At 51.8% G+C, this 22,855-nt stretch overlaps 6 protein-coding genes across 6 annotated transcripts; 3 read left to right on the top strand and 3 right to left on the bottom strand.

Moving 5' to 3' along the window:
• Window positions 1-69: 69 nt before the first annotated feature.
• Window positions 70-4,022, top strand: T069G_01565 (ion transport protein domain-containing protein; the record flags this gene model as incomplete). Its single annotated transcript, XM_056168775.1, has 5 exons — window positions 70-484; window positions 590-1,883; window positions 1,952-2,023; window positions 2,091-2,159; window positions 2,219-4,022. 5 exons carry the CDS (start codon window positions 70-72, stop codon window positions 4,020-4,022), a joined length of 3,654 nt encoding a protein of 1,217 aa, XP_056034091.1.
• Window positions 4,023-5,070: 1,048 nt separating this feature from the next.
• On the bottom strand, window positions 5,071-5,793 carry T069G_01566 (uncharacterized protein; the record flags this gene model as incomplete). The annotated part of the gene is made up of 1 exon (XM_056168776.1): window positions 5,071-5,793. One exon carries the CDS (start codon window positions 5,791-5,793, stop codon window positions 5,071-5,073), a length of 723 nt encoding a protein of 240 aa, XP_056034092.1.
• Window positions 5,794-6,775: 982 nt separating this feature from the next.
• Window positions 6,776-7,623, top strand: T069G_01567 (translation initiation factor 1A / IF-1 domain-containing protein; the record flags this gene model as incomplete). The annotated part of the gene is made up of 3 exons (XM_056168777.1): window positions 6,776-6,796; window positions 7,015-7,173; window positions 7,336-7,623. 3 exons carry the CDS (start codon window positions 6,776-6,778, stop codon window positions 7,621-7,623), a joined length of 468 nt encoding a protein of 155 aa, XP_056034093.1.
• A 1,075-nt stretch (window positions 7,624-8,698) lies between these two features.
• On the bottom strand, window positions 8,699-11,010 carry T069G_01568 (WH1 domain-containing protein; the record flags this gene model as incomplete). Its single annotated transcript, XM_056168778.1, has 3 exons — window positions 8,699-8,727; window positions 8,800-10,645; window positions 10,801-11,010. 3 exons carry the CDS (start codon window positions 11,008-11,010, stop codon window positions 8,699-8,701), a joined length of 2,085 nt encoding a protein of 694 aa, XP_056034094.1.
• A 2,054-nt stretch (window positions 11,011-13,064) lies between these two features.
• T069G_01569 (ERCC4 domain-containing protein) lies at window positions 13,065-15,980 on the top strand (the record flags this gene model as incomplete). Its single annotated transcript, XM_056168779.1, has 2 exons — window positions 13,065-13,112; window positions 13,170-15,980. 2 exons carry the CDS (start codon window positions 13,065-13,067, stop codon window positions 15,978-15,980), a joined length of 2,859 nt encoding a protein of 952 aa, XP_056034095.1.
• Window positions 15,981-20,336: 4,356 nt separating this feature from the next.
• On the bottom strand, window positions 20,337-22,098 carry T069G_01570 (corA-like mg2+ transporter protein domain-containing protein; the record flags this gene model as incomplete). The annotated part of the gene is made up of 3 exons (XM_056168780.1): window positions 20,337-20,736; window positions 20,804-21,432; window positions 21,517-22,098. The coding sequence occupies 3 exons, from the start codon at window positions 22,096-22,098 to the stop codon at window positions 20,337-20,339; spliced, it is 1,611 nt and encodes a 536-aa protein (XP_056034096.1).
• Window positions 22,099-22,855: the final 757 nt, after the last annotated feature.

Consider the following 22,855-nt stretch of genomic DNA (forward strand, 5'->3'; position numbering starts at 1 on the left):
AAGCTGCTGCTGCTGCTGCTGCTGCCGCTGCACTGATCTACACAGGCGCTCCGGCTTCAAGCACCAACCATGTCGTCCATAGCGCTCCGTCGCCCTCGACCAGCTCCCCGTCGCGTATCTGCTCGACATGAGAGCATCTCGCCATCAACCGTCACGCCGCTTCGCCAATTTGCCGTCCATCGAGCTCACGCCACGGCGGACTTTACAGAGGCAGACGAGGATGAGGATGAGGACGAAGATGAAGACGACGGCTTCGGGAATAACAACAGCAACAATAATAGCAACAACAACAAAACCGACCCGGGCCCCATTGATGATACCAACGGCAGCAACAACACCCGTCGCCGCCATGGCTATAGCTATGCAACCGACAATGCTGCAGGACGAGATCAGGGGGGTCAAGGAGATGATGGAGACGAGGAACGCCACCGCAGGAGACGCAATACGCTGCCTGTCCTTCCACTTTTCTCCTCAACGCATCTTGGTATGATATCCACTCTTCAGGCTGGCCCTCTGCTTCATGAGCCTTCCAGTATCCCCAAGGCCTGCTAGCTGACTTCAACGCCACTCTTGTTTCCCTCTTTTCTAGACGTCCTCCCGGTTTACAGTTTGACTCATGCAATCCGAATCATCGTTAGTTCTCGTACTGAGACGACGCTTACATGGGACCAGCTACGGTCCCCCCAAGTCTCTCAATTCCTGATCAAGCCCATGCAGCAGCAGATTCGCAATCAACACTTCTCACGAGCCACTCTCTACGCCCTCATGGCAAACTGTCTGCAGTTCACTAAGGAAGGCCAGATGTATGCCGCCAACGCTGGCACCAGCAACACGAGGGCCAAGGTCTGTGAGCTGCTGTCTCTGAAGCTGCTCAAGGAATACTCTACCCGCGAACTGATTGATGCATTGGCCTACGACTTCTACCCCCTGCAAGGTATGCCCGGAGCACGACCACCCCCCACAGCTGGCAGCTCTGCCAGCAGGTCCAAAAACACCCCCCTTGTAGCGTCGCGGACGTCAACTCTAGAGGTTGCAATCCGAGCCTCAGCTAAACATTTCCTCGCCCACCCGGTTGTGGTCCAGCAGCTGGAGGCCATCTGGAATGGTGCCATTTCCTTCTATTCTTCTGCCGATAGCCTTCACCGGGAGTCGCCCTCGAGCCCCTTTTCGCGCTTCAATAGCCAGCCCAAAGTTGATGATAGGACTCCTCTCCTGGGCTCTCTGCCTCCCAAACCGGGGCAGTTTGCCGTTCCTCCTGGCAGGAGAACTGTGATGTTGTACGACCCCAGGCAGGCATCACTGCTTAAGCTGTCTCGCCTCAGGGTGCCGCGATATAGATCCTTCCTATCTACGCTGTCCCTTGCTGTTCTCATTGGGCTCTTCTTGGCTGTCTTGTCTAGACGATCTTCACAAATCACCGGCCTGGAACTGGTCTTCTGGTTCTGGAGCGCTGGCTTTATGCTTGACGAACTGGTGGGCTTCAATGAGCAGGGATTTGCACTGTACATCATGAGCTTTTGGAACATTTTTGACCTGGGTATCCTGGTGCTGCTCATTGCCTATTACTGTATGCGTGTCTATGGCGTCTTCCTCGCCGACCCTCACCATTGGAATGCCATGGCCTACGATGTGCTGGCCGCAAATGCCATCCTGCTGCTGCCTCGCATCTTCAGCATCCTGGACCACTACCAGTACTTTTCTCAGCTGCTTATTGCTTTTCGGCTCATGGCGGCAGACTTGGCGGCTATCTGTGTGTTGATTCTCATTGTCTGTAGCGGATTCTTTGTCTTTTTCACTTCCTCCACCGCCTCTAGTGATGGTGGCGAGGTTGCCTACAAGATATTCCAGATCCTCATGGGTTTCACACCCGCCGCTTGGGATGTGTACGACCCCCTTCCCCCTTTATTTCACGCTTTAAACCGAAGGATTTTTGAGACTAATATGACCACAGATGGCCATCATACAATTGGCTTGCGCGAGCGTTGTTATGCTTATTCCTTATCATCTGTCATTTCTTGATTGTGTATGTGCTCCAACGAACCATCATCCTGTTGGGTCTCCCTTTCGAGTTTGCTAACTGTTTAACCCAGGACAATTCTCATTACCGTCCTGACCAACTCTTTCATGGCAATCGCCTCCAATGCCACCGAAGAGCACCAGTATGTGCCATTCCCATATTTACTGTTGCAACGTCATTCATCATTAACCCATTATGCAGATTTCTCTTCGCCATCAACACCATCTCGATGGTGAAGAATGACGCTCTATTCTCCTACATCGCACCTACCAACATCTTTGCATGGTTACTCATGCCTCTGCGTTACTGCATGCCACTTCGCCACTTCGTCTTGCTCAATCGCATCATCATCAAGGTGACTCACTGTCCCATCTTATTCTGTATATTCTTGTACGAAAGATTCTGGCTGGCGCCGTCCATTTTTGAGCCTACAGATCTAGTAGAGAATCCCGGGAGGAGTCGGGGTCGGGCCATTTCTTTTGGAGACATGGCCAACAGGACCAGCATTTTCAGTCCTAGCATGCGCGTACGCGAAGAGTCGGTGGCAGGTTATCAAAAGGATAGAGCCCTCGATGAGCTGTTCCTGCGTATGCCCGACGCCACGAGGACACAAAGGAGGCATGAGAGACGAAAGACACAGACGGCGATTCGAAATTGGATGGATCGTAATGACCAGGACGGAGCCGGCGGCACCAATTGGCCGCCAACGGACAATAGAGCTGTGCCTGACTGGCAGAGGAGGATGAGCATGGGTTGGGATCTGCGTTCCAACTCTAGGCAGCTATCCGATCTTAGGTCCATTGTCAGCGATCCGGCAGACCTTGCGTCTAATGTTGGGGGAACTTCATATCGAGCCTTCCCCATGATGGATCCCCGGTTCATGGACCCTCGTTTTGCCCATCTGATGCCCGAGTATAAAGACCACACCGATGCCGATGGAGATGACGAACTGGTAACAAACGATGAAGATGAAGACGACCTTGGCACCAGCGCCGATCCTAATGGCCCGAGGGGAGGAAATCCTGCCCCGAGCGAAACTGATGACTACTTTACTACAACTCCTACGGGAGCGCGGTCAGCCGTTATAGCTTCCTCGCATAGCTCGGACGAAAAGGAAAAGCCTCCTAGCAAGCCCAGGCGAACAGGAATACACAATCGCACACTGTCTACAAACACCATACTATACAATCCTGGGGAGATGGACCTGCCTCCCGAGAGCTCCGCTTCAGCCTCGCCGCCTAAAGGGTCCGTGCCTGGAAGTCGGGGCGGCCAAGCTGTAGATATGATAGCAGGCGAGTCATTTACGCCTACCGGCATGCGCAGCCCCCCTCGACGATCGCTCTTCTCTCCGCCGAGCCTCAATACTCGCTCCACCATGCCTGCTCATGGCCTGGCGGGTATGAGCAACTTGAACAGGTCCGCCATGTTGGGCATGGATCAGAGAGCTCGAGACCGTGCTGCCCGAAGACTATCCTCTGCCGATCTCAGCATTCTATCTGATAACACGAATCTCCCCTTTGTTGGAGATATCAATGCTGGCTTGGCGGGTAGTTTCCAGACGCAGATGGCCATGGCTATGATGAAGGACAATCGACTGCGAAGTAAGGGGGAAGCCGAGTCAGCGGATCGCGATAGGATGGGAAGGCTGGTTCTCGCTCGCATGAAGACTCTGGAAGAAAGTTTTGCAGATGTTATCAAGGAAATGCGAGATATGAAAAGCTCCACAGCTCCGACAACGAGACGAAATTCCTCTGGCGAGGACCTAAAGATGGGATCTCCTCTCGATGTGGGAAGATCGGATCGACCAAAGAGCCGCAAGGGGACGGCAACACCGAAAAAGGCGACTAACAAGAGACCCGGTAGCCGACGGAGCATGAAGGAGAGCAAACTTGGGTTGACAATGACGGCGGATGTTAAAGGCAAGGGGAAGTACGTTGCCTACTCGACAGAGGAAGAGGGCGAAGGAGCAGGCGACGTCTTTTCTGACAAGAGAAGCTCCTTGTAAAACTCCGCCGGCCAATTTTCTTTGTCCTTTTTCTTTTCTTTCTCATGGCCCTCTTTTTCTCCAACTCCTTGTCTATAGGAGGATTTCAGGGACTACTAAGAGCATGTACCGGCGTTGGAGGGAAGCGTTTGATGGCTTTTTGTGCCCAGTTACGTGTATGAGATTTGAGATATCTATTTGTTTCGGCGGACGAGGTCTAGGGGCCGGCTGAAAAGGGGAGAGGTTGGCTTCGTCTCTGTCAAGGTGGGGGCTGCAATTGCTGAGGGATGTGTTGGCAAGGTCCATGTCGGCTCTTTTTTTATATCACTTTTGCATGAAATGCTTTGTAGCATGCGGCTGTAGCTCGATTATATCATTTATAGGACGACTGATGTCGGAGATGATTTCATCTATACGAATGTCAAACGAAACAGTACACAGCTGGCTGATCTGTTTTTGGAAAATGGTTGCAACATTGCCGAATGTGTGAATAAGTGACTCGACACTGTTGGTGAAAACATTGTCGCTGATTTTTAAAGCGTCTGTGGTACGTATGATGATTCCTCCAAGGACGATTGCCCCAAGGGCCCCAAGGGCTGGTTGGTTCGTTATACACAGACCAAGAACCCCCCGAAACTAACGTCTGAAAATGCTATGAAGGCGGATGTGAAACGCTATTGATGGTGGTACGAAATGATGGACGAAGTGCCTCATAGTAGTTGGTGGTAGTCCAAAGATGAGTAGGGTATTGTACAAGTGGTAGGTGTGTTGCAGATTCAACGTGTGCATTCTCGCCTCAGTCGAGTGTGTAAGGCACAGATGAGTTGACCAATCCCTTATACGCGTGTTTAGACGACATATTAAGGAGGATTCGGACTCCAAGTTCGACGAGGCCGGCAGATGAATGGTCAAGCATGCATCACAAGCATGTGAATATTCTTGATCCGATGTGCTCGAGACTGGGACCTATCAGGCCGTATACTCAAAAGATACAGCCTCGTTCTTCCAGATCCATAAAACACCCTCTGATAAAATGAGAAAGAAAGACGCCTCATCTTACTCATCTCCATCATCTCAAGGGCTGGCTGCATCTACTCCTCAGCGCCCGAGCAACAGCCTCGCCAAACGGCTCAGGGGCCAGCTTCGACGCCGCAACCGGGTTGTGAATCGTGATCCAGAGAGTGCCCCTGATCTCTTTCCCGGCCCCCACGCCGTTCCGGAAGCCGAGGTCCTCCAGGCTCCGGTATATTGCGCTCTTCAGGCGTCTCTGTGTCAGGGTCCGCACCACAGAGGCAGCTCCAGCACCTGTGATCATGATCCAAAGGGGCTCCTGCTGAGATTTCCGGAGATACTTTGCTCGTCTCGCGGCAGCAAGCGGATGGCCCCGGGGATCAAAGAAGCGCAAATCATGCGGATGGATAATGTGCCGCGGGCTGAAGGCGATGGTTGCGTGATAGGCCTTGGACACGTTCTGCAAGCCAGGACCCGTGGTGAGTCTGCGCGCGGCGCCGTTGTCAGGCTCTAGGTTGTGCTCGATGAGGAAATTCATGGTTTCGGGGGTCGTCTGGAGCTTGCCGTCGGGCTTGACGAACTTTTTGGCCTCCTCGGGGATGTAGCGCCTGATGGTGTCTCGGAGGATGGGTTTTCGCTGGAGGGGAGTTGATGCTTGGCGAGGAGTTTTGGTAGATGAGAATCGGGACTGCGTTGGGATAAGAGATAGAGATGAGATTTGAGTGGGTTTTTTGGTGATGAGATGCCTCAGAGGCAGGGGAAGTTGAGCTACCGCTGTCATGATGGTGTTGTGATTTGGGTTGTCATGGAGAAGTTTCCTTTTTCCTCTCTCACTTTTAGTTTTCCAATTTTATAAGCTGATCCAAGTCATTGAAATAAATTGCTTGTAATTTTTTTTCATTGATATTTTGTAGTCTTGAACTGGAATGTCAAAGTGTTTAGTTACTTGAGCTTCGACGAATCTCACGATGAGCTTCAGTTTCACTTGGGACGTTGCAGAGCTTGAGTGTGATTATGTAATTCATGTGTGGCGCAAAAAGTGTTGGAAGAAAGGCAAAAGAGCCAAGAAAAAAAATACATATCGCCACCAGTTTTCACCTACTAGTAGTAGTTCCTAAGTGCCTGAATGGTACCACACGAAAATGTAAATAAATACACGTACCTCAACGCCACTGTGGATTGTACAGTTGATCAGAGACTTTTCAGAGAGCAAATGCTGAGGAAAAAGGAGAGGCAGCTAGGATTAATCGATTTATGGGTTGTGTTAATATTATGAATGATCATACAGAGTTATTCCTATACTTCCTGATTTGTTCTAACTTTTGGCGAATTCTTTCACGCCTGGCAATATTCAACTTTCAGCCACACTTGCTTAAGGTAGATGCGTAATCTAGGTACCTCGTGCATATAAACTTTTGCCGGGAGAATGAGTCAAGATCTTTCGCTATTATTACCCAAAGAATGTTATCATTCTAACTAAGTGTCATGAATAGTATAGGTAGCAAGGCATTCTGACTTCAGTCCTACTTTAGGTACCTCAGCTCTCCAGGGTACTTCTGTTGCATGAATCATAAACAGCAAAGGGCGCTGACGAGTGACTCCCATCACGTGACTATTGAGTCACCAAAGCCGCATGCGTTTCCTCGACTGCGCCCAAATGCTAATATTTCGCCCCTACATAAGAAATCTGAGAGTCGCCGACTTTTTGACCTCCTGCATCCCCCGGTCACCGACACTCCAGATTTCTCGAGCCAACAGTCAAGATGCCCAAGAACAAGGGAAAAGTACGTTTTTCACACCTTTTTTTTCGCAGGGGAAACAACCACAGGGAACCGGGCGAGAGAAATTAATAAATAAATTAATTCCAAAACAACCCCTCCCCCGCCAAGTTTTTGTGTGGTTTTTTCCCCCTGACGCGGCGATCGGAGAAAAAAAAACTCCAAATCCTACCTGATGATTTCGAACCAACGGCTAACAGCTCTTCTTTTTTTGCGCATAACAGGGCGGCAAGAACCGCAGAAGAGGAACCAAGGAGAACGATGACCAGCGCCGAGAGCTGACCTTCAAGGAGGACGGCCAGGAGTATGCCCAAGTCGTGAAGATGCTGGGTAACGGCCGACTCGAGGCTATGTGCTTTGACGGCAGCAAGCGTCTCGCCAACGTACGTTTGAAACACCCCTGAAAAGCAACAACACAGAGAGAGAAAAATCAACACATCACATGCATGACGCTGCTTACGTCGCTCCACCACTCTGCATCGAGAAACAGCGAGAGGAAAAAAAACGCAAGAAAATCGGGCTAACCAATACTTCTCGTCGTCTAGATCCGTGGTAAGATGCGCAAGAAGGTCTGGATCAACCAGGGCGACATCATCCTCCTCTCCCTCCGAGACTTCCAGGACGGCAAGGGCGACGTCATTCTCAAGTACACCTCCGACGAGGCCCGTAATCTCAAGAACCTCGGCGAGCTTCCCGAGAACGCAAAGATCAACGAGACCGACACCTACGGCCAGGACGGCGACGACAACGCCGGCTTCGAGTTCGGCGCTGACGAGTCCGAGTCCGAGGACGAGACCGACGACAAGAAGGAGCTCGACATTGACGACATTTGAGCGCAGCTTCGAGCCGCCTTCCCGGGGAAACAACTTGCGAGGGAAAAGGATCCATCATTATTTTTTCGCCTTTCCTCCTACTCTCTTCACATCAATACTCGACAACGCCCCCTTGCCCGTTTTTTTCGCCCCTCCAATTCTGTGCGCTCTAGAGAAGAAGCGGGGGAGCGAACCCAACGAAAACAAAGGGGCCAGCCTACGCCCTTGGGGATTTGGCACAGCTGTCTTCTCTCTCAAACCTTTCTAGACGTGGTATGATGGAGGGGGCAAGGAAAACTTCAGATCTGCAGAATTCAAAAGTTAGCCTTGCTCCCTCCCGGCTGCTGCTCGTTGGGTCCCACGACAGTTATACGGAGTGGAGGTTTTTCGATGGCCGCGGTGGGAGAGACGGCGCGGCTCGTCACAATGGTGTCTTTTTGTCTTTTCACACGTTCATGTTTTCCATCTATACTAGTACTAGGACTGTTGATACTACATATTTTTTTTTCTTATGGTTACGACTACATAATTTTTTTTGGCCACAACTCAAGTCACCTGTGATGAGAAATGATCTTGCCCATATCGTGCGGATATTGCTATGCATGCTTCAATTTCTCTCTTGTGCAATCTTTGTTCATATTTCCCATTCTCCCACCTCTTCTCACTAAATCTTCAAGACCTTCCCACCCTATCAAAAAGCAGGAAACTCAAAACGTACTTTATGCCACCAAAAACAAACTTGAAGCCAATTAATCTATCGAGTAATGACATCAAAAGGCCTCCCACTCCAGACAACTCCAGACTCCCATACGGACTTGCCACTCCAAAACACAAGCCATACTTCTCTCTCTGTAGCTTGCGACTTTTAACTGTCCCCTCATTTTGCGACAGACACCGATTGTAAACAATCCCCACACTGGCACTGCCGTGAGTTGCGAACAGCTTAGTATATAGCCATCGTGATTCCCTCACATGGCTGAGGGATAATGATAGGGAACGTGGGTTTCCCTATGCCTCGTTTGTTTTCCCGGCCATCATAGGTATCATGCCGCCTGACGTGCAAATGTCTCTTCTCTTAATACCCCAGGTTTCTCCTTTACCAGTCATCGTCTTCCTCTTCATCGTCTATGCGCACAAATGTATTAGTATTCTAGTATTCTTCTCACTGAAAAAAGAATAGAAAAGGCGGAAACTTACCACTCTTGCTGACTTTATCCTTTCTCTTTTGTAAAGCTGCTGCCAGGGCATTCGCCATGCCACCACCAGCTGCAGGGCTAGGTGCAGCTCCACCGCCCGAACCGGAAGCTCCTCCAACAGACGCCGCACTGCGGTCGTTGATCTTGCTTCTGTCGACCTTCTTAAGTGATCCAATGCCTCCTGCTTTTTGAATATCTCCAAGGAGAGACACACGCCCACCATCCGCTTTGGGAAGAGGCGCCGTAGGTCCTGATGAATATCCAGAATCTCGATCTGGCATTGCCGGAGGGGGAGGGGGAGGGGGAGGGACGCCTGCTGCCGAAGGGAATGGCGGAGGGGGTGGGGGAGGAGGAGCGCTTCCGGCCCCTGGGATTGGCGGGGGACCGGGTGGTGGAGGCGGCGGCGGTGCTGGAGGTGCACTGCCAGCTCCCGGGATCGGGGGAGGTCCGGGAGGAGGTGGAGGTGGATGCGCAGCGCTGGCGACAGGCATAGGAGGTGGTGGAGGTGGTGGAGGAGGAGCGCTTCCAGCCCCTGGTGAAGGCAACGGCGGCGGCGGCGGTACCGAGGGAGGAGCGCTGACCGAGGGCAACGGAGGAGGCAATCTTGGTGATGGCATCGGCGGAGGCAGAGGAGGAGCTGGAATGCTGCTGGCTACCGGCATGGGAGGAGGGGGCGGCGGTACGTGAATGGCTGCTGGCGGAGGAGGGACTGGCCGGGCACTCGGAGGTGGCAGTGGAGGAGCGCTCGAAGTTGGTACCTTTGGAGGGAGAGGTGGAGGGAGGGCCACGGGAGCCGGTGCACTGGCATCGCTGCCTCGAGGAGGAGGCGGAGGAGGGACGGGCCCGCGACTTGGAGGCGCAGGGGCGCGTTGGCCGGTGAATGGAGGCGGGACATTGAACCTGTGATGCTGGTCTTCGGGCTCGAGAGGCGTTTTGGCGGGTACTCGAGGAGGAGGCGGAGGTCCGGGGACGGACGGAGCAGCAGCAGGCACGGGCTTCTTCCTCTCGACGACTGGATGCGCAAACTTGCCTGCGTCGGGCAGGGGTGGCGGAGCGTTGAATCGTGGCCGAGGAGGAGATGGTGCCCTTGGTGGGCTGGGATCACCGTCAACCTTGCCGCCCGACCGCCGGGGAGCCGGAGGAGGAGGCGGCCCGGCCCTCTTGGCATTGGGTGAACCGGGGATGGGAGAAGCGGCCGCAGGAGCAGACGCAGGCGGAGGAGGAGGAGGCGCCCTCACGGCATGGCCGTTGGTCGAAGGCGAAGGCAGCGCGGGAGGGGCAGGAGGAGCGGGCGGTGCGGGCGGCGGCGCTGCTGCTGCCTCTCTGTTCAGCTTGGCCTGTTCTTCTCTGAGGAAGTCGACAATAAACTCCTGGTTGTCCTTAATAAAGTCGTCTGTCAACCCCTTGTCACTGAGATCATGGCCGTAATGCTCTCGCCACATGGGATCAAAGGCATCCAAGAGGGCAAACTCAGAACCGCCTCGGCCGTCGTTGAGGCTAACCGAAGAGCCGGAGTTGTGAGAAAAGCCCGACAGGTTGGAGGTTGTAGTATCCGGCATCATGGAAACCGTTGAATGTCGGTGGAAGATGTTTCCCAGCAGACTGTGTTTTTGGCCTCCTCCCGCTGCATGGTTGGATCCGCCAAATGGCGTTGCTTTCGTGGCTCGGCTGGCATTCTTTTCTCGCTCGTCCATTTTCTTTTTGAACTGCTTGGCCTCTTTTTCGTCGACGAAGCTGAGGGCGGCAAGGCATTCCTCCAATTCAAAGGTATGGAAGAAGGTTCGGTCTTGGTTGTAGCTCCATGAATCGAAGATTTCCTGGTCCCAGATGACCCCGCGGTTGGAGGGCTGTTTCAATTTGCCAAAGCTGTTAACATTATGATCCTTTCAATCTCTCTCTCTCTCTTTCTTCAATCGCTTGCAGTCGCTTCCCGTCCTTTTTCTGTGGGGGAAAGACTAATAGTGAATGGGTTTGGAGGAGGCAATTCGAGGGTTATTCATACCGAAATATCCACCATCTTGAGCCAGTAGGTGTTTCCGACCAAGTCGTTGGCCAGCACAACAGCGCCCTGCAGTCCCGAGTAGGTCCATTTCGAGCGATTGGGGTATGCAACGTAGAGCTTGGCGACGGCGACGGCCTGGATCTTGTTGGACTGCTTGGGCACGAAGCGCTTGACGGTGTCTTTGTCGTCGTCGTTGAGGATAGAGGGCATGTTGGCGGTGGAGCCGCTGGAGAGCGGTCGCTGGGACGAAGAGAAGCGGCAAGATCAAGGGGCGAGGAGGACGAGGCGACGCTGGGAGATGGCGGGAAAGCAGAGGCGAAAAGAGTCGTCGAGGAGCGACTATCGTAGTGTCGTTTTGGCGGCGTGGAAAGAGGGGGAGGGCCTAGATGAGATGGTAGCTTGACCGTCTCCTCTTTTCGTCTGGCCAGCCAAGGTTGGCGCCCGCTGTCAAAAAGGCAGCAGCTGAGTTCTTAATTAATGACCGGTGCAAGGCCCAGGCAGGCGTGGGCGATGCCCTCGGGCCGAAAACGCTAAAGATGATGGCTGCTTCTCACGGGGATCGAGTCGGGCGTGCGTCTCCAACGGCGGAGGCATCAAGGGAGGTTTTGCAGAGGTTTTGCAGGACGAGAGAGAAAGGGAAGAGGGAGAGGTGAGGTTGAGTGAGTGAGCAAATGCGTTTCGGACAAAGGAACCGGAATCCGCAAGGCAAGGCGGTGGCAGCGGTTCTGGGGGCTCCGCTTCGGGGGGGTCTGTGGAATCCGCAGCGGCTGTACAGGGCACTAATTGCGAGGATACGCACGCACTGGCTCCCTGTAATTTAGAGCCGGAGGCCCGCGGGGGGGAGGGGAGAGGCGCTAGAATCAGCCAGAATAAGGCTCCAGCGTTCAATCCCTCCATATTCAGTGACTGTTCAAAGCCGCGCAGTCCCTTGTCGTCATCACGCAGAACAGCACGAGACCAGTTCCTCAGCGCTGACGAACGGATTGATTGATTCCAGAACGGGTCAGAAGCTATGGATCGCACTTGGGCTGCATGGGCTGTTTTAATAGGAGACGCAATATGGAGGATACAAGCGCCAAGGCAGACAATATGGGCAAGGCGCTTGATTTGATGGGAATTTGTAGGTGCTGCATCATGGCTCTTGCATGTACACTTTGCTGTTGCGCGGGTACATGTGCCCGAGGAGAGGTTCACGTCATCAAACAATGGATATCCAAGTCAAAAATAAGAAGAGAATTAAAATTTATTTATTTAGGGTGTTCATCGTATTGCTGGTATCGGTGTTTATTTGTTTATTTGTTCAGTTCCTCCTTTCTCGCCTGGCGCTCCTCCTTGGTGCCCTGTTGAGGCGGCATCTGCTGAGAGATGGCCGGGCCGGGATGAGCCTGGTGTGCGGCAAACTTGGGGTCGACGTTGGAGGACTCGTTAATCGGCTGGATGGAGAATTGCTTCTCGCCCTTTGATACCCGTGTCAGTAATGGGATATAAAATCACAGGATGAATGTTGATGAATACATACCTCCTTCTTCTGCTGGTTGTTGCTGGAGTCCATGTTGGAGATCTTTGTAATTGTAGGGAGTATCTTTGTATGTGTGTAGTAGCGTCGTAAATGCGAAATAGCCTTGTGACGAAGCAGAATCATGCAATTTTTTCAAAGTTTAAGAATGAGATTGAAAGATCCAAGTTGGCATCAAACCAGGCTCTGCTATATATATGCCCAAAGCGCTTAGCTGAAGCCGGCAAAGCTGCAAGCTTGATCAAGGCGATTGCATCTGGGCGCTGGTGGCGTCGATTGGATGACGTCTCAGTCAACGTCATGGGCATTCGTTCAAAAGTTGGGTCAAAAAACGGGCTTTAGCAAAGGTCCTACGTGCCACAATGTAAGACAATTTTTTGGGTATCAAGAATTTTATGGGCTGACACTTGCTGCCGTCAATACTGATTACATGAATATTATTCTCTGCATTATTCCCCGTTGCATGGAAATGGTCATTCTTGCATCAGGCATCTTCGCTTCATTCCGAGTTGGAAACGGATTAGGTACCAACAATCACAGGCACGTGATCTAAACGGAAAGCGGAGATGCTACAAGCACTGCTAAAAACGGTGGCCCACAGCACTAAACGGCAGCACTAAAACAGCTCCGTCTTGTGTTATGTGGAGAGGCACCTTGTTGGTACTGGATGATAACGGAACTTGAACCCATTGTTAGTCGCCCATGAAACTTCACGCTTCGGCCATGAAGCATCATCACGGCGCCCTGCATGTCGACCAACAATGCGCCGCAGCCAGTCAAACTCTCGCTGCCTCTGGTTCGTTTGCCCTGCTGTCTATCAACCTGACCTCGTAACTAATTGAGCCCCAATTAGGAATATCAGCAGCAGCTGTTCCAAGAGCTCCGGTCTGAGGATGAGCTCGTGATTCTCGCCCGTGGCCTGGGCCAGATGCGCCTTGTCACAAACCTCCTTCACTCTTACGATGCTGCCGGAAGTAACCTCATTGTTCTCGTTGGCTCGAGTGACCGCGAAAACAATTGGATTGGCGAGGCCCTGGCCGAGCATGCCGCCATCAGTGCGTCCCCCAAAGCACGGGGCTTAACCGTCGTCAACACCGACTCCCAGACCGTCGGTGCTAGAGAAAAGATGTATGCGATTGGAGGCATCTTCAGTATCACATCTCGAATCCTCGTGGTCGATCTCCTGACGGGACTGCTAAATCCCGAGCTCATCACTGGTCTTATTGTCCTTCATGCAGATCGAATCATCGCTACATCTCTAGAGGCATTCATCCTCCGAGTCTACAGGCAGAAGAACAAGGTTGGCTTTCTCAAAGCCTTTTCAGACAACCCGGATCCGTTCACCACAGGATTCTCACCGTTGACCACCATGATGAGGAATCTATTTCTCAAAAAGGCGTCCCTTTGGCCAAGATTTCACGTCACGGTGGCTCAGTCCCTCGAAGGCAAGAAAAAGGCCGAGGTCATTGAGCTTGAGGTACCCATGTCGGACTCGATGAGAGACATTCAGAACGCCATCATGGAGTGCGTCGAGGTCAGCATCCACGAGCTTAAAAAGGGTAACTCGGGCTTGGAAATGGAAGACTGGAACCTAGACAGTGCCTTGCTCAAGAACTTTGACGTCATGGTTCGTCGCCAATTAGATCCAAACTGGCACCGCGTCAGTTGGAAGACACGCCAGATTGTCAGCGATTTGACTATCCTTCGTGGACTTCTCAGCAACATTCTCACTTATGATGCGGTGTCCTTTCTTCAGCACCTTGATACAATACACGCCGCGCACTCCCCTCCGCCCGGATCGACCCGGCAATCTCAGTCCCCATGGCTCTTCTTGGATGCCGCCCAGACCATATTCGACGTCGCACGAAGGCGAGTCTACTCTGCCAATCCCAAAAGCGTATCACAGAGTGGTGAAAACATTGATTCTCTACGTCCCGTTCTGGAGGAACAGCCGAAATGGGGCATCCTCGCAGAGGTTTTGGAAGAAATTGATCGAGACCTTTTCTTTGAGCCCAAAGTTCGAGATGACTCTAGCGGAAGCATTTTAATCATGTGCTCGAACACGGATACGTGCCGACAGCTCCGCGACTTCCTTCAGACCATGCATGTCAAGCCAAGGGTGGACAAAGATAAGCTTCCCGTGGTGGACGACCCCGAGTTTGAGCGTGAACGCGCCGAGGAAGCTCACAAGCCGTCGGCAAACTTCATGCTGAGGCGGAGGCTTCGAAACTACTTGAAATGGAAGAGGCAATTTGCGCAGGTCAGCGCCAGCCTGTTCGCTGAGAATCAAAAGGCCCTCAACAGTGCCACGGATTCGCGGCCGGGACTTCCAGGTAGTGGCAGGGGGGGCAAGGCACCTTCAAACAAAAGGCGGAGAATGCGAGGCGGCGGAAATTCCATGATCATGTCCGGGCGTGCCGACAATGGGAGCATTGCCCAATATTTCGAGAAGCCAGGGGAGGTGGCAGATCTAATGGCAGAAGTCCAGATTACGGAAGAGGAAGCACTCCAGCAGAAGGAGGACATTGCTGCCGATCCGCTAGAGAACATGGAGGACTACTACCAGCTGTACGAGATGCAGGACTTGGTTGTTGTCCACTCCTACGACGGAGACCAGGATGAGCACGTGCTGGAGGAGGTCAAGCCACGGTACATCATCATGTACGAGCCTGATGCCGCCTTCATCCGCCGTGTGGAAGTGTACCGGTCCTCTCATAATGACCGCAACGTCAGAGTATACTTCCTATACTATGGGGGCTCTGTGGAGGAGCAGCGGTACCTGTCCTCGGTCAGAAGAGAAAAGGATGCCTTCACCAAGCTGATCAAGGAGCGAGCGAGCATGTCGCTGGTCATGACGGTCGACCCGCACGGAGTTGAGGACCCGCAGGAAGCCTTTCTACGCACCGTCAACACCCGCATTGCCGGAGGCGGTAAGCTGGCGGCCACGGCGGAGCCGCCGCGGGTCGTCGTCGACGTACGAGAATTCAGGTCCTCGCTGCCGTCTCTACTGCATGGGCGCTCTATGATAGTGGTGCCGTGCATGCTTACCGTAGGCGACTACATCTTGTCGCCGAACATTTGTGTGGAGCGAAAGTCCATCAGCGATCTAATTTCGTCCTTCAAGGACGGCAGGCTGTACAGCCAGGCGGAGACCATGTTTCAGCACTACAAGACTCCCATGCTACTCATCGAATTCGACCAGAACAAGTCCTTCACGCTGGAGCCCTTTGCTGACCTTTCCGGCAGCCTCAGCAGCGTTGCTCCTACCAACGTGTCGTCGGATCTCCAATCCAAGCTCGTGCTGTTGACGCTTGCATTTCCCAAGCTGCGCATCATTTGGTCATCCTCACCGTATGAGACTGCCGAGATATTCGCCTCGCTCAAGACGCTGGAGCACGAGCCCGATCCAATTGCAGCAGTGCAGGCGGGCCTGGACAAGGACTCCAGGGTTGAGGATCAGGTCTTTAATCAGGAGCCTCAGGAGATGCTGTCCATCGCACCGGGCGTGACGCCGCAAAACATCAAGAGCCTCATTCTAGACACGGAGAATATTCGGGAGGTGGCTAACATGACGGAGAAGGAGCTGGAGCCGATAGTGGGCAGGACATCGGCCAGGCAAATCCATGGGTTTTTTAACAGGAACGTGATGGAAGAGGACGACTAGGGGCTCCCTCCTGAAGGAGCCGGTAACTCCTTCGATATTCCCCTTACCTTGGGTGACATTCAAAGACATACTAGGTAGGTAGCATTTTATTTAGGGAAACACTAGCAAGCATTCAAAGTCTGCTATCCAGCATCTCGTGTCTCAAATATAGAGCTCCTGTGGTTAGGAGTATGTGATAATACCAGAAACTAGAGTAACATATCTATAGTAGCAGATACTAACGATAGTAGCAGATACTAACGATAGTAGCAGATACTAACGATAGTAGCAGATACTAACGATAGTAGCAGATACTAGAATAGAGTAATAACGGTAGCTGAATGTACCTAAGCGATACGAGTAGATATTTGAAAAGTCAGATATTTACTACCTGCCGGATACCTATCAAGGTATTTTAGGTAAACCTCCAGCTCAAGGAGACGTACGGGAAGCAACTGGAAGCAGAGGCCGCTGCATGATTAAGTTGCGATACTTCTCCAAGATCTCAGAAGTAGCCTTGTCAGTAAGATGAAAGATGGATCAGTGTTGAGTCTCGACGGCTTCAAAAGGCCAAACACAAGTCATGCGCGAGTCTTTGAAAGGTCAATCGGGTTGGTGCAGAGAAAAAATTGGTTTCATCGGGATTATCTGTGTCTCTGTCGTCGTCATCCAACGGGGTGTCATATTGTTCTTGGAGAAAGTCCAAGATGCGGGCGCAATCAATTGCATCACCCACCATAAGGCCAGCAACACTACAAGGAGGCTGATTAGCTAAAGACCTCCAGGGCTGTCAGGTAAACCGGGCTCAAGGAGACGTACGGGAAGCAACTGGAAGCGGAGGCCACACAGCCTTGGCAGCGCGTTACTGTGGCGCTGTCAAAATTACAGGCGGGAAGACCCACGCCGTTTACAGATGGTGGCTTCGCAGCCAAACTCTTGGTCCTGTCTTCGTTCGCAGCATTTTATGCACCAGAGGTGGTCGACAGTAAAAGGACGGCTGCCTCCTGGCGGAACTTCAGCGTTGGTTGGCATGGCTTGCTGCTCTGGAACGGTGTCTACAGGGGCCTCTTCGTTGGTGTCCGATGCAAATATATGGGAGCAATTATCTAGCACCCCAAATTCGTTATCCAACACCCCAAATTTTAGGCATTTCTTTTTTGTATGGCCTTTCCATAATATGCGAAGCACCACCTTGGGGTGTTGGATAACGAATTTGTGGTGCTGGATAATTGTTCCCATATCTATCTATAGTAGCGGACACTAACAAAAGGCAGCGATAGTAGCAGATACTAGAACAAAATATTTGTAGTAACAGATTCTAGAATGAAATATTGATAGTAGCTGAAAGTACCCAAGTGATAAGAGCATATTGTGGAAGAGCCAGATACTCATGACTTGCCGGATAACTACAAAGGTATCCCAACACTTGAATCTCACGCAGTCACTGGAGTGCCGGATAGTCAACTTGAGGTGCTGGATAGTATTTCCTTTTGGTTTAGTCCATAGTAGGCAACATTGTGAGAGAAACGGCGAGAAGATATCGGTTACAGTGTCAATTGTTCAGACTATCTGATAATGTAGTAATACAGTAGACAAAGGAAAAGAAGCAAAATGTACCGCTCGAAGGCGACTAAAAGGTCCAGGTATCTCAAAGAGTCCAACAATAATCGTACATAGAAGCAAGGAAAAAGTGTGATTCGTCGTTCCACGCTGCAAAGAAGCCGTCCTGCTTTGCTCGTTGGGGGTGTGTGTGTTTTGTGTCATGTCGTGATTCATAACCGGTTCGTGAAGCAGAGTACCAGGAGTTTTCATCATGATTGAAGACAATGCTTTGAGGCAATGTCCTGCTGTTTTCATGCCCCATTCTTCCTCTCTTCCTCTCGGAGGCTCCAACTCCCGTCATCCCTTATACGGTGCTCCGCATTCTTGAGCCTCGCATTCCACGATGCCTGTATCGCCTGTTGCCTCCAGAGCGACCGCATGTCAAGCAAGAGATGATTATTCCGAAGAAAGCAACAATGCCATTAATTATTGCAGTGAGCATGTTGCCAATCCCGGAGATAATTGCCATAATGACACTGCCGATGGTTCGGAAGATGGCCTCGAACTGTTTGGTGATGTTGTTAGAGGTGGGTCCCTTTTTTGGCTTGCTATGTCTGAGTACATGGATGGATGGAAGGTACTTACACAAGATACGACAGCACCCATTGTGAAAAGGGTTTATGAGTTGATATAGATGGTGGTTGTGTGTTGATGTGGTTGTGGATGTAGTAGGAGAGCGTTGTGTAGGACGCGGTGTCGCAGAGCAGTATTGTTTTGATAAGGTTCAAAGTCAATAGACGGCAAATATTTATTGGTGAAGTTGCCTTGTAGAGAATATTCGACTAATAGCCAGTGTTTGTTTGTTGAGTAGGAATGAATAATAGAGAGCAGACGAAAGAGAGGTGGCGATCGTGCTTCTCTTATACACGAAGCCCGGGGGCCGCAAACAATCCCTGCACCCAAAGCTTCCCGCAAGAACCACACACACCCAAAACTTACACTCCATCTAAAAAAGATACATTACGAAAGGCACCACATAGATACGCGCATTAGCAAGGCATCCACTGCCAAGTACCTCTTTCACACCTCCATCACTGTACCACCAACATGTTTGCAGCCATGGAACAAGGCACCTTGGACGCCCATCCCTGGCTCCTCCTGCATCTCCTGCCGCTCACCGGTTCTACTGTAAACTTCATTACTAGTACCCACTTGCTGTCCGCTCTTTGCCCCCCTTCCGCAATCGTGTCTGGATGGTTGGATGGGCGCATCATTTTCTTGTCCTTTCGTCATATCAGCCCGGGCCGTTTCTGGGTTGACAATCCATGCCTGTTGTGTCGATGTTACGCCAAAAAAAACAACACCCAAGAAAACGCTAAAATGGAATGCCGTTAGCTCAACGTTGCTTCACGTCCCGAGAAGAGCAATCTGGGAGAAGAAACAAAGGGCTTCCATGACGTCAAGATGATTTTTGCTCTGTCACGGCATCATCATGACCACCATCCATCGCGATGCAACGGTTTCGTATTTCCCCTTTTGGCGCACTACTAGATACAGTAGGTAGGTACCAAAGTACAGCATTACTCAACGCTGAAATCATCACCACAATTCACATTCTTGTCTTCGAATCTTCTTATCCTCCCCCCGGCCATTCTCCTCCGGGGAGCTGCACCGACATTCACTATTCACTGCAAGTATCCGTCCAATAGCGCACTCGCCCTCTTGTTGCGGTAAGGCGTCCCGTCCGCCTCACCATTCTGACAAGGTACGGAGTGTGTACAGTACAGTTACAGCTGCTAGTTCCCCGGTGGACCCTTGACGTATGCACCAACCCTGGTCCTAGGGAATCTTGATTTTCCCTCCCTCGTGTGCCGCCTTGTGGGAGCGAAGCATGTTCGTGTTGGAGAAGATCGCGGCCATTTCATGATGCTTCTGTGCGGTATCTAGATTTACATTTCCGGTGCTTTGGGTCACGCCGTAATCACTCCAGAGGTACCTGATTCCAGGTACCTAAAAAGGGTCCTTTCCATGACGTCAATCAGCTCTCAATCCATCTCCAGTGCAGGTACGTACTCAGTCCTCTCTCAGCCCATCCAGTGCTTCATTCACATGCCCAGCCTTCTAGACTCTAGATGCTTCACATTCTCTGCATGTAATCCTCCCTGCACTCCCCTTTTTTTCCTTCTCTCTCACATGCTCCCAAGCCCATCTCTCCGCCAATTCCATCCTCTGTTTCGATACCGCCCGCAGCTTCACCCACCGTCTTCTCAGGCACACGCTGCTCACCGTCTTCTGTGCCTGCGCCCGCATACCGCCGCGATTGGCCCACGGCCGGTAGGTTGCCTGATGCCTGTAGAGGCGGTGTCGTATTTTAATCGAGTGCATTTGCCGGCAATTCGTCCATTCGAACAGAGCACACGAATCTCTGGGCGGTGAATGCTGCATGCTTGCTGCATGCTTGCTGTACCTGTACAGTATGCTGTATGCGTTGCTTGCTGCATGCGTCTATCGTACATGGGGTGGCATCCTCTTGTATTGCCACCATCAGCCCGCCGTTTCCAAATCCCAAACCAAGAGATGAGATAGCCAAAGATCAGTCCGCCCAAATAGAAAAAAAATATATCGTGAATCATATTCTAGAATAATGAAAGAAAGGGAGTGAGTGAGTTGAGCCAAAAGGTTACATGTGAAATTTTCAACCGCCCACAACGCCATCTATATGCCATACTGGGGGGAGAATAAAGGGGGGAGGGGGGATATATGTTAGTAAGCTGCTTGCCGCCTGAATATCCCTTGTTTTTCTTCTCTTTCTTGTGTATCATACATGTTCATGCTTTATCGTGAGAACCACCATCGCTTCTTATTGTTGAGTGCCCGTTGCATGTGTGCTCGCAGCAACAGCTCCCTGTTCCTCGCATCCAGAATGCCGAGGGCAGCGCCGTCGTCGTAGTATGAGTGCCCGCGAGATAGTCGAGGCCGCTCATCGCCTGCCATCTTGATACGCTGGATCCTGCGCAGCCTGACCAGTCCATACCAGCAGACAAGCAGAGAAAAGACTATCGACGTAGCTGTGACAGCGCCGAAGCCCCAGTTCGTTTCTTCAATGAAGTTTTCCAAATTGGCACCGTAAAGCCCAGCAATAAAGGTGCCCATTGCCAGCCCCAGTGTCCCTATGCTAAACTTGAGTTCCAAGAGCATGATGGCGTTGCGGTTGGCATCGAGAATAGCTCGTACGCTGTTGCAGGTGTTAGAATTTTTGCGGCAATGGTGGTTGTGTACATTAGAAGAAAAAGAAAACTCACAGGTCCTCTGTATTCCGGATACCAGACACCAAGTTGCTAGCCTCCTGCACAATTTCATCCGCGAGCTTATGATACGACTCGAGCAGCATCTCAACTTCCGTATGGTCGTCGGTGCTTCGATACAAGTCGTGCACCTTTTCCGTTAGATACATGGCTGCCAGGTCATCGTCCGCCTCCAGAAGCTCTTCAATGGCGTCCCGCACCAACTTGGCCTTTTGTTCAAATGTACTGACCCGCTTCGACAGAATCAGCAGTTGGCGCAGCTTCTGCCGGTCAATGTCGTCCTCAAGCTCGCTGAGGACATGCATGACCGGCTCGCGGACCGACTCGAAATCTGCTTCGAGCTCGGACGTGACCGAAGTCAACACAGCCTCGAGAGCTCGAAATTCGTAGGGTAGTCCCGGTACACCAGGAGGGGGCTTCTGTTGTAGCTTGCCTTGGAGGTCGTACATGAAAGCAGACTGCGGATAAGACGTCTTAGAGCCGTAGACGTCAAATAGAAGCACGCGGTCACGCTTGATCAGGACTCTAAGATGTAGTAGGTTGAGTAGAATAGCCGAAGGACGAACGAGTATGTGTGGGAGGTTGGACGAATCGATTTTACGAAGATCGCGGGGCAGCAAGCCGTACTGTAAATGTACATCCTCATAGTTAGTACACCGTCGTTGTCGCCACGAGTGCTTCCCTGCTTGGCAGAGCGCAAGTCATCATACCTTTGCAATGAGCTCCGATTTCTTGAACTCGCCGTCCATGAGAATCACCCTACCATTCTCATCGACCTCTGTGCATCTCAGCCGCGGCTCCAGCGCCGCCTTGGCGGACAGGATTCGGCGGTTGGTGAACATGGACGAGCCATGCTCCATATCGTCGCGAGAAGGCAGATCGTCCGGTTTGAGGGCTTTGGCACCTCCCCGTACCCCAATACCCCATAATCTCTCTTGCCAAGTGGGAGTCGAGTCGCCGTTCGCATTAGACGCTTTCTGGTACGCAGTCGCCGATGTGCAGAAGGACTTCCTCTTCAAAGTCCGCGCGCAAGCCCTTTTGAGTATTTTTCCAACTTGTAGCGATTCCGAGCTGAAGATGGAGGCCTCAAGATCAGTAAAAACGACGGGCGCATTGGAGCCAGTCTTGGTCGAATGCGCTCTGGCAACTCGCTGCCCGGAGGCTACGGTTGTCACTCGACTCGGGCATCCATGAGCGCAGCTGTAGCCGAAGAACGGGATGTCGGTCTGCGAGCGCAAGAATCGCAAGAGACTCCGCGATGGTACTGGCGACCGCAATGCCGCTGACTGCATCGCTATGGAATGGCGCGGGGGCAAACGAGCATCAACATGGACACTTTCACTTTCGATTTCGATTTCGGATTTGGCGTTGATCGATGATGTGTAGCAGCAGAACTGCCGCTCTTTGTGGATGAGAAGGCAGAGAAGAAAATATCAAGAAATATTAAAAAGAACCCATAAAATCAATAAATGAACACGATGATGCTTATGCAAATTCTTCGGTCGTTATTACAGTAGGTATCTCAGTATCAAGCCGTCAATGAGGGTCTGTCCAAAATTTACCTCGCTATCGCAATCAATGCGCACGGACCACCACCGTCCCTACCCGCCTGGTTGGTTCCTGCCCGCCAGCGCACGTCCAGTCCATGCGGAAGGAAGCACGCAGGAACGCCTCAAGTGACAAGCTACAGGAATAATGGGGTACTTCCAATTTCTACAGTGTTGGTCACAACTTCAATTCCATCTCCAACATCAACCTCATCTTCCCGTCTTGTCTTCAGTCTGTCTCAAGATGTATTCACCTTTGTCATTTCACAGACAATGCCCAACCGCCTCTTTGCAGCTTTTACCCAATTGCAACCCTCGACGACGTCATCTTCTGAGACCAGCCTTCACATGCTCTGCTGCATAAGGTAGGGAGACGGAAAGGCTCCTCAGGCTGTCCATGGAGCTAAATCCCCCCCAGCCGAGAGCCCTTGGGCTCTCGTCCGTCAACTATTTATTATCCCAGCAGATGCACTCGGTTTCCGGTGCAGCGCCACCAGCATTT

Source organism: Trichoderma breve, chromosome 1, assembly GCF_028502605.1.
Source record: "Trichoderma breve strain T069 chromosome 1, whole genome shotgun sequence".
Lineage (NCBI taxonomy): Eukaryota > Fungi > Ascomycota > Sordariomycetes > Hypocreales > Hypocreaceae > Trichoderma > Trichoderma breve.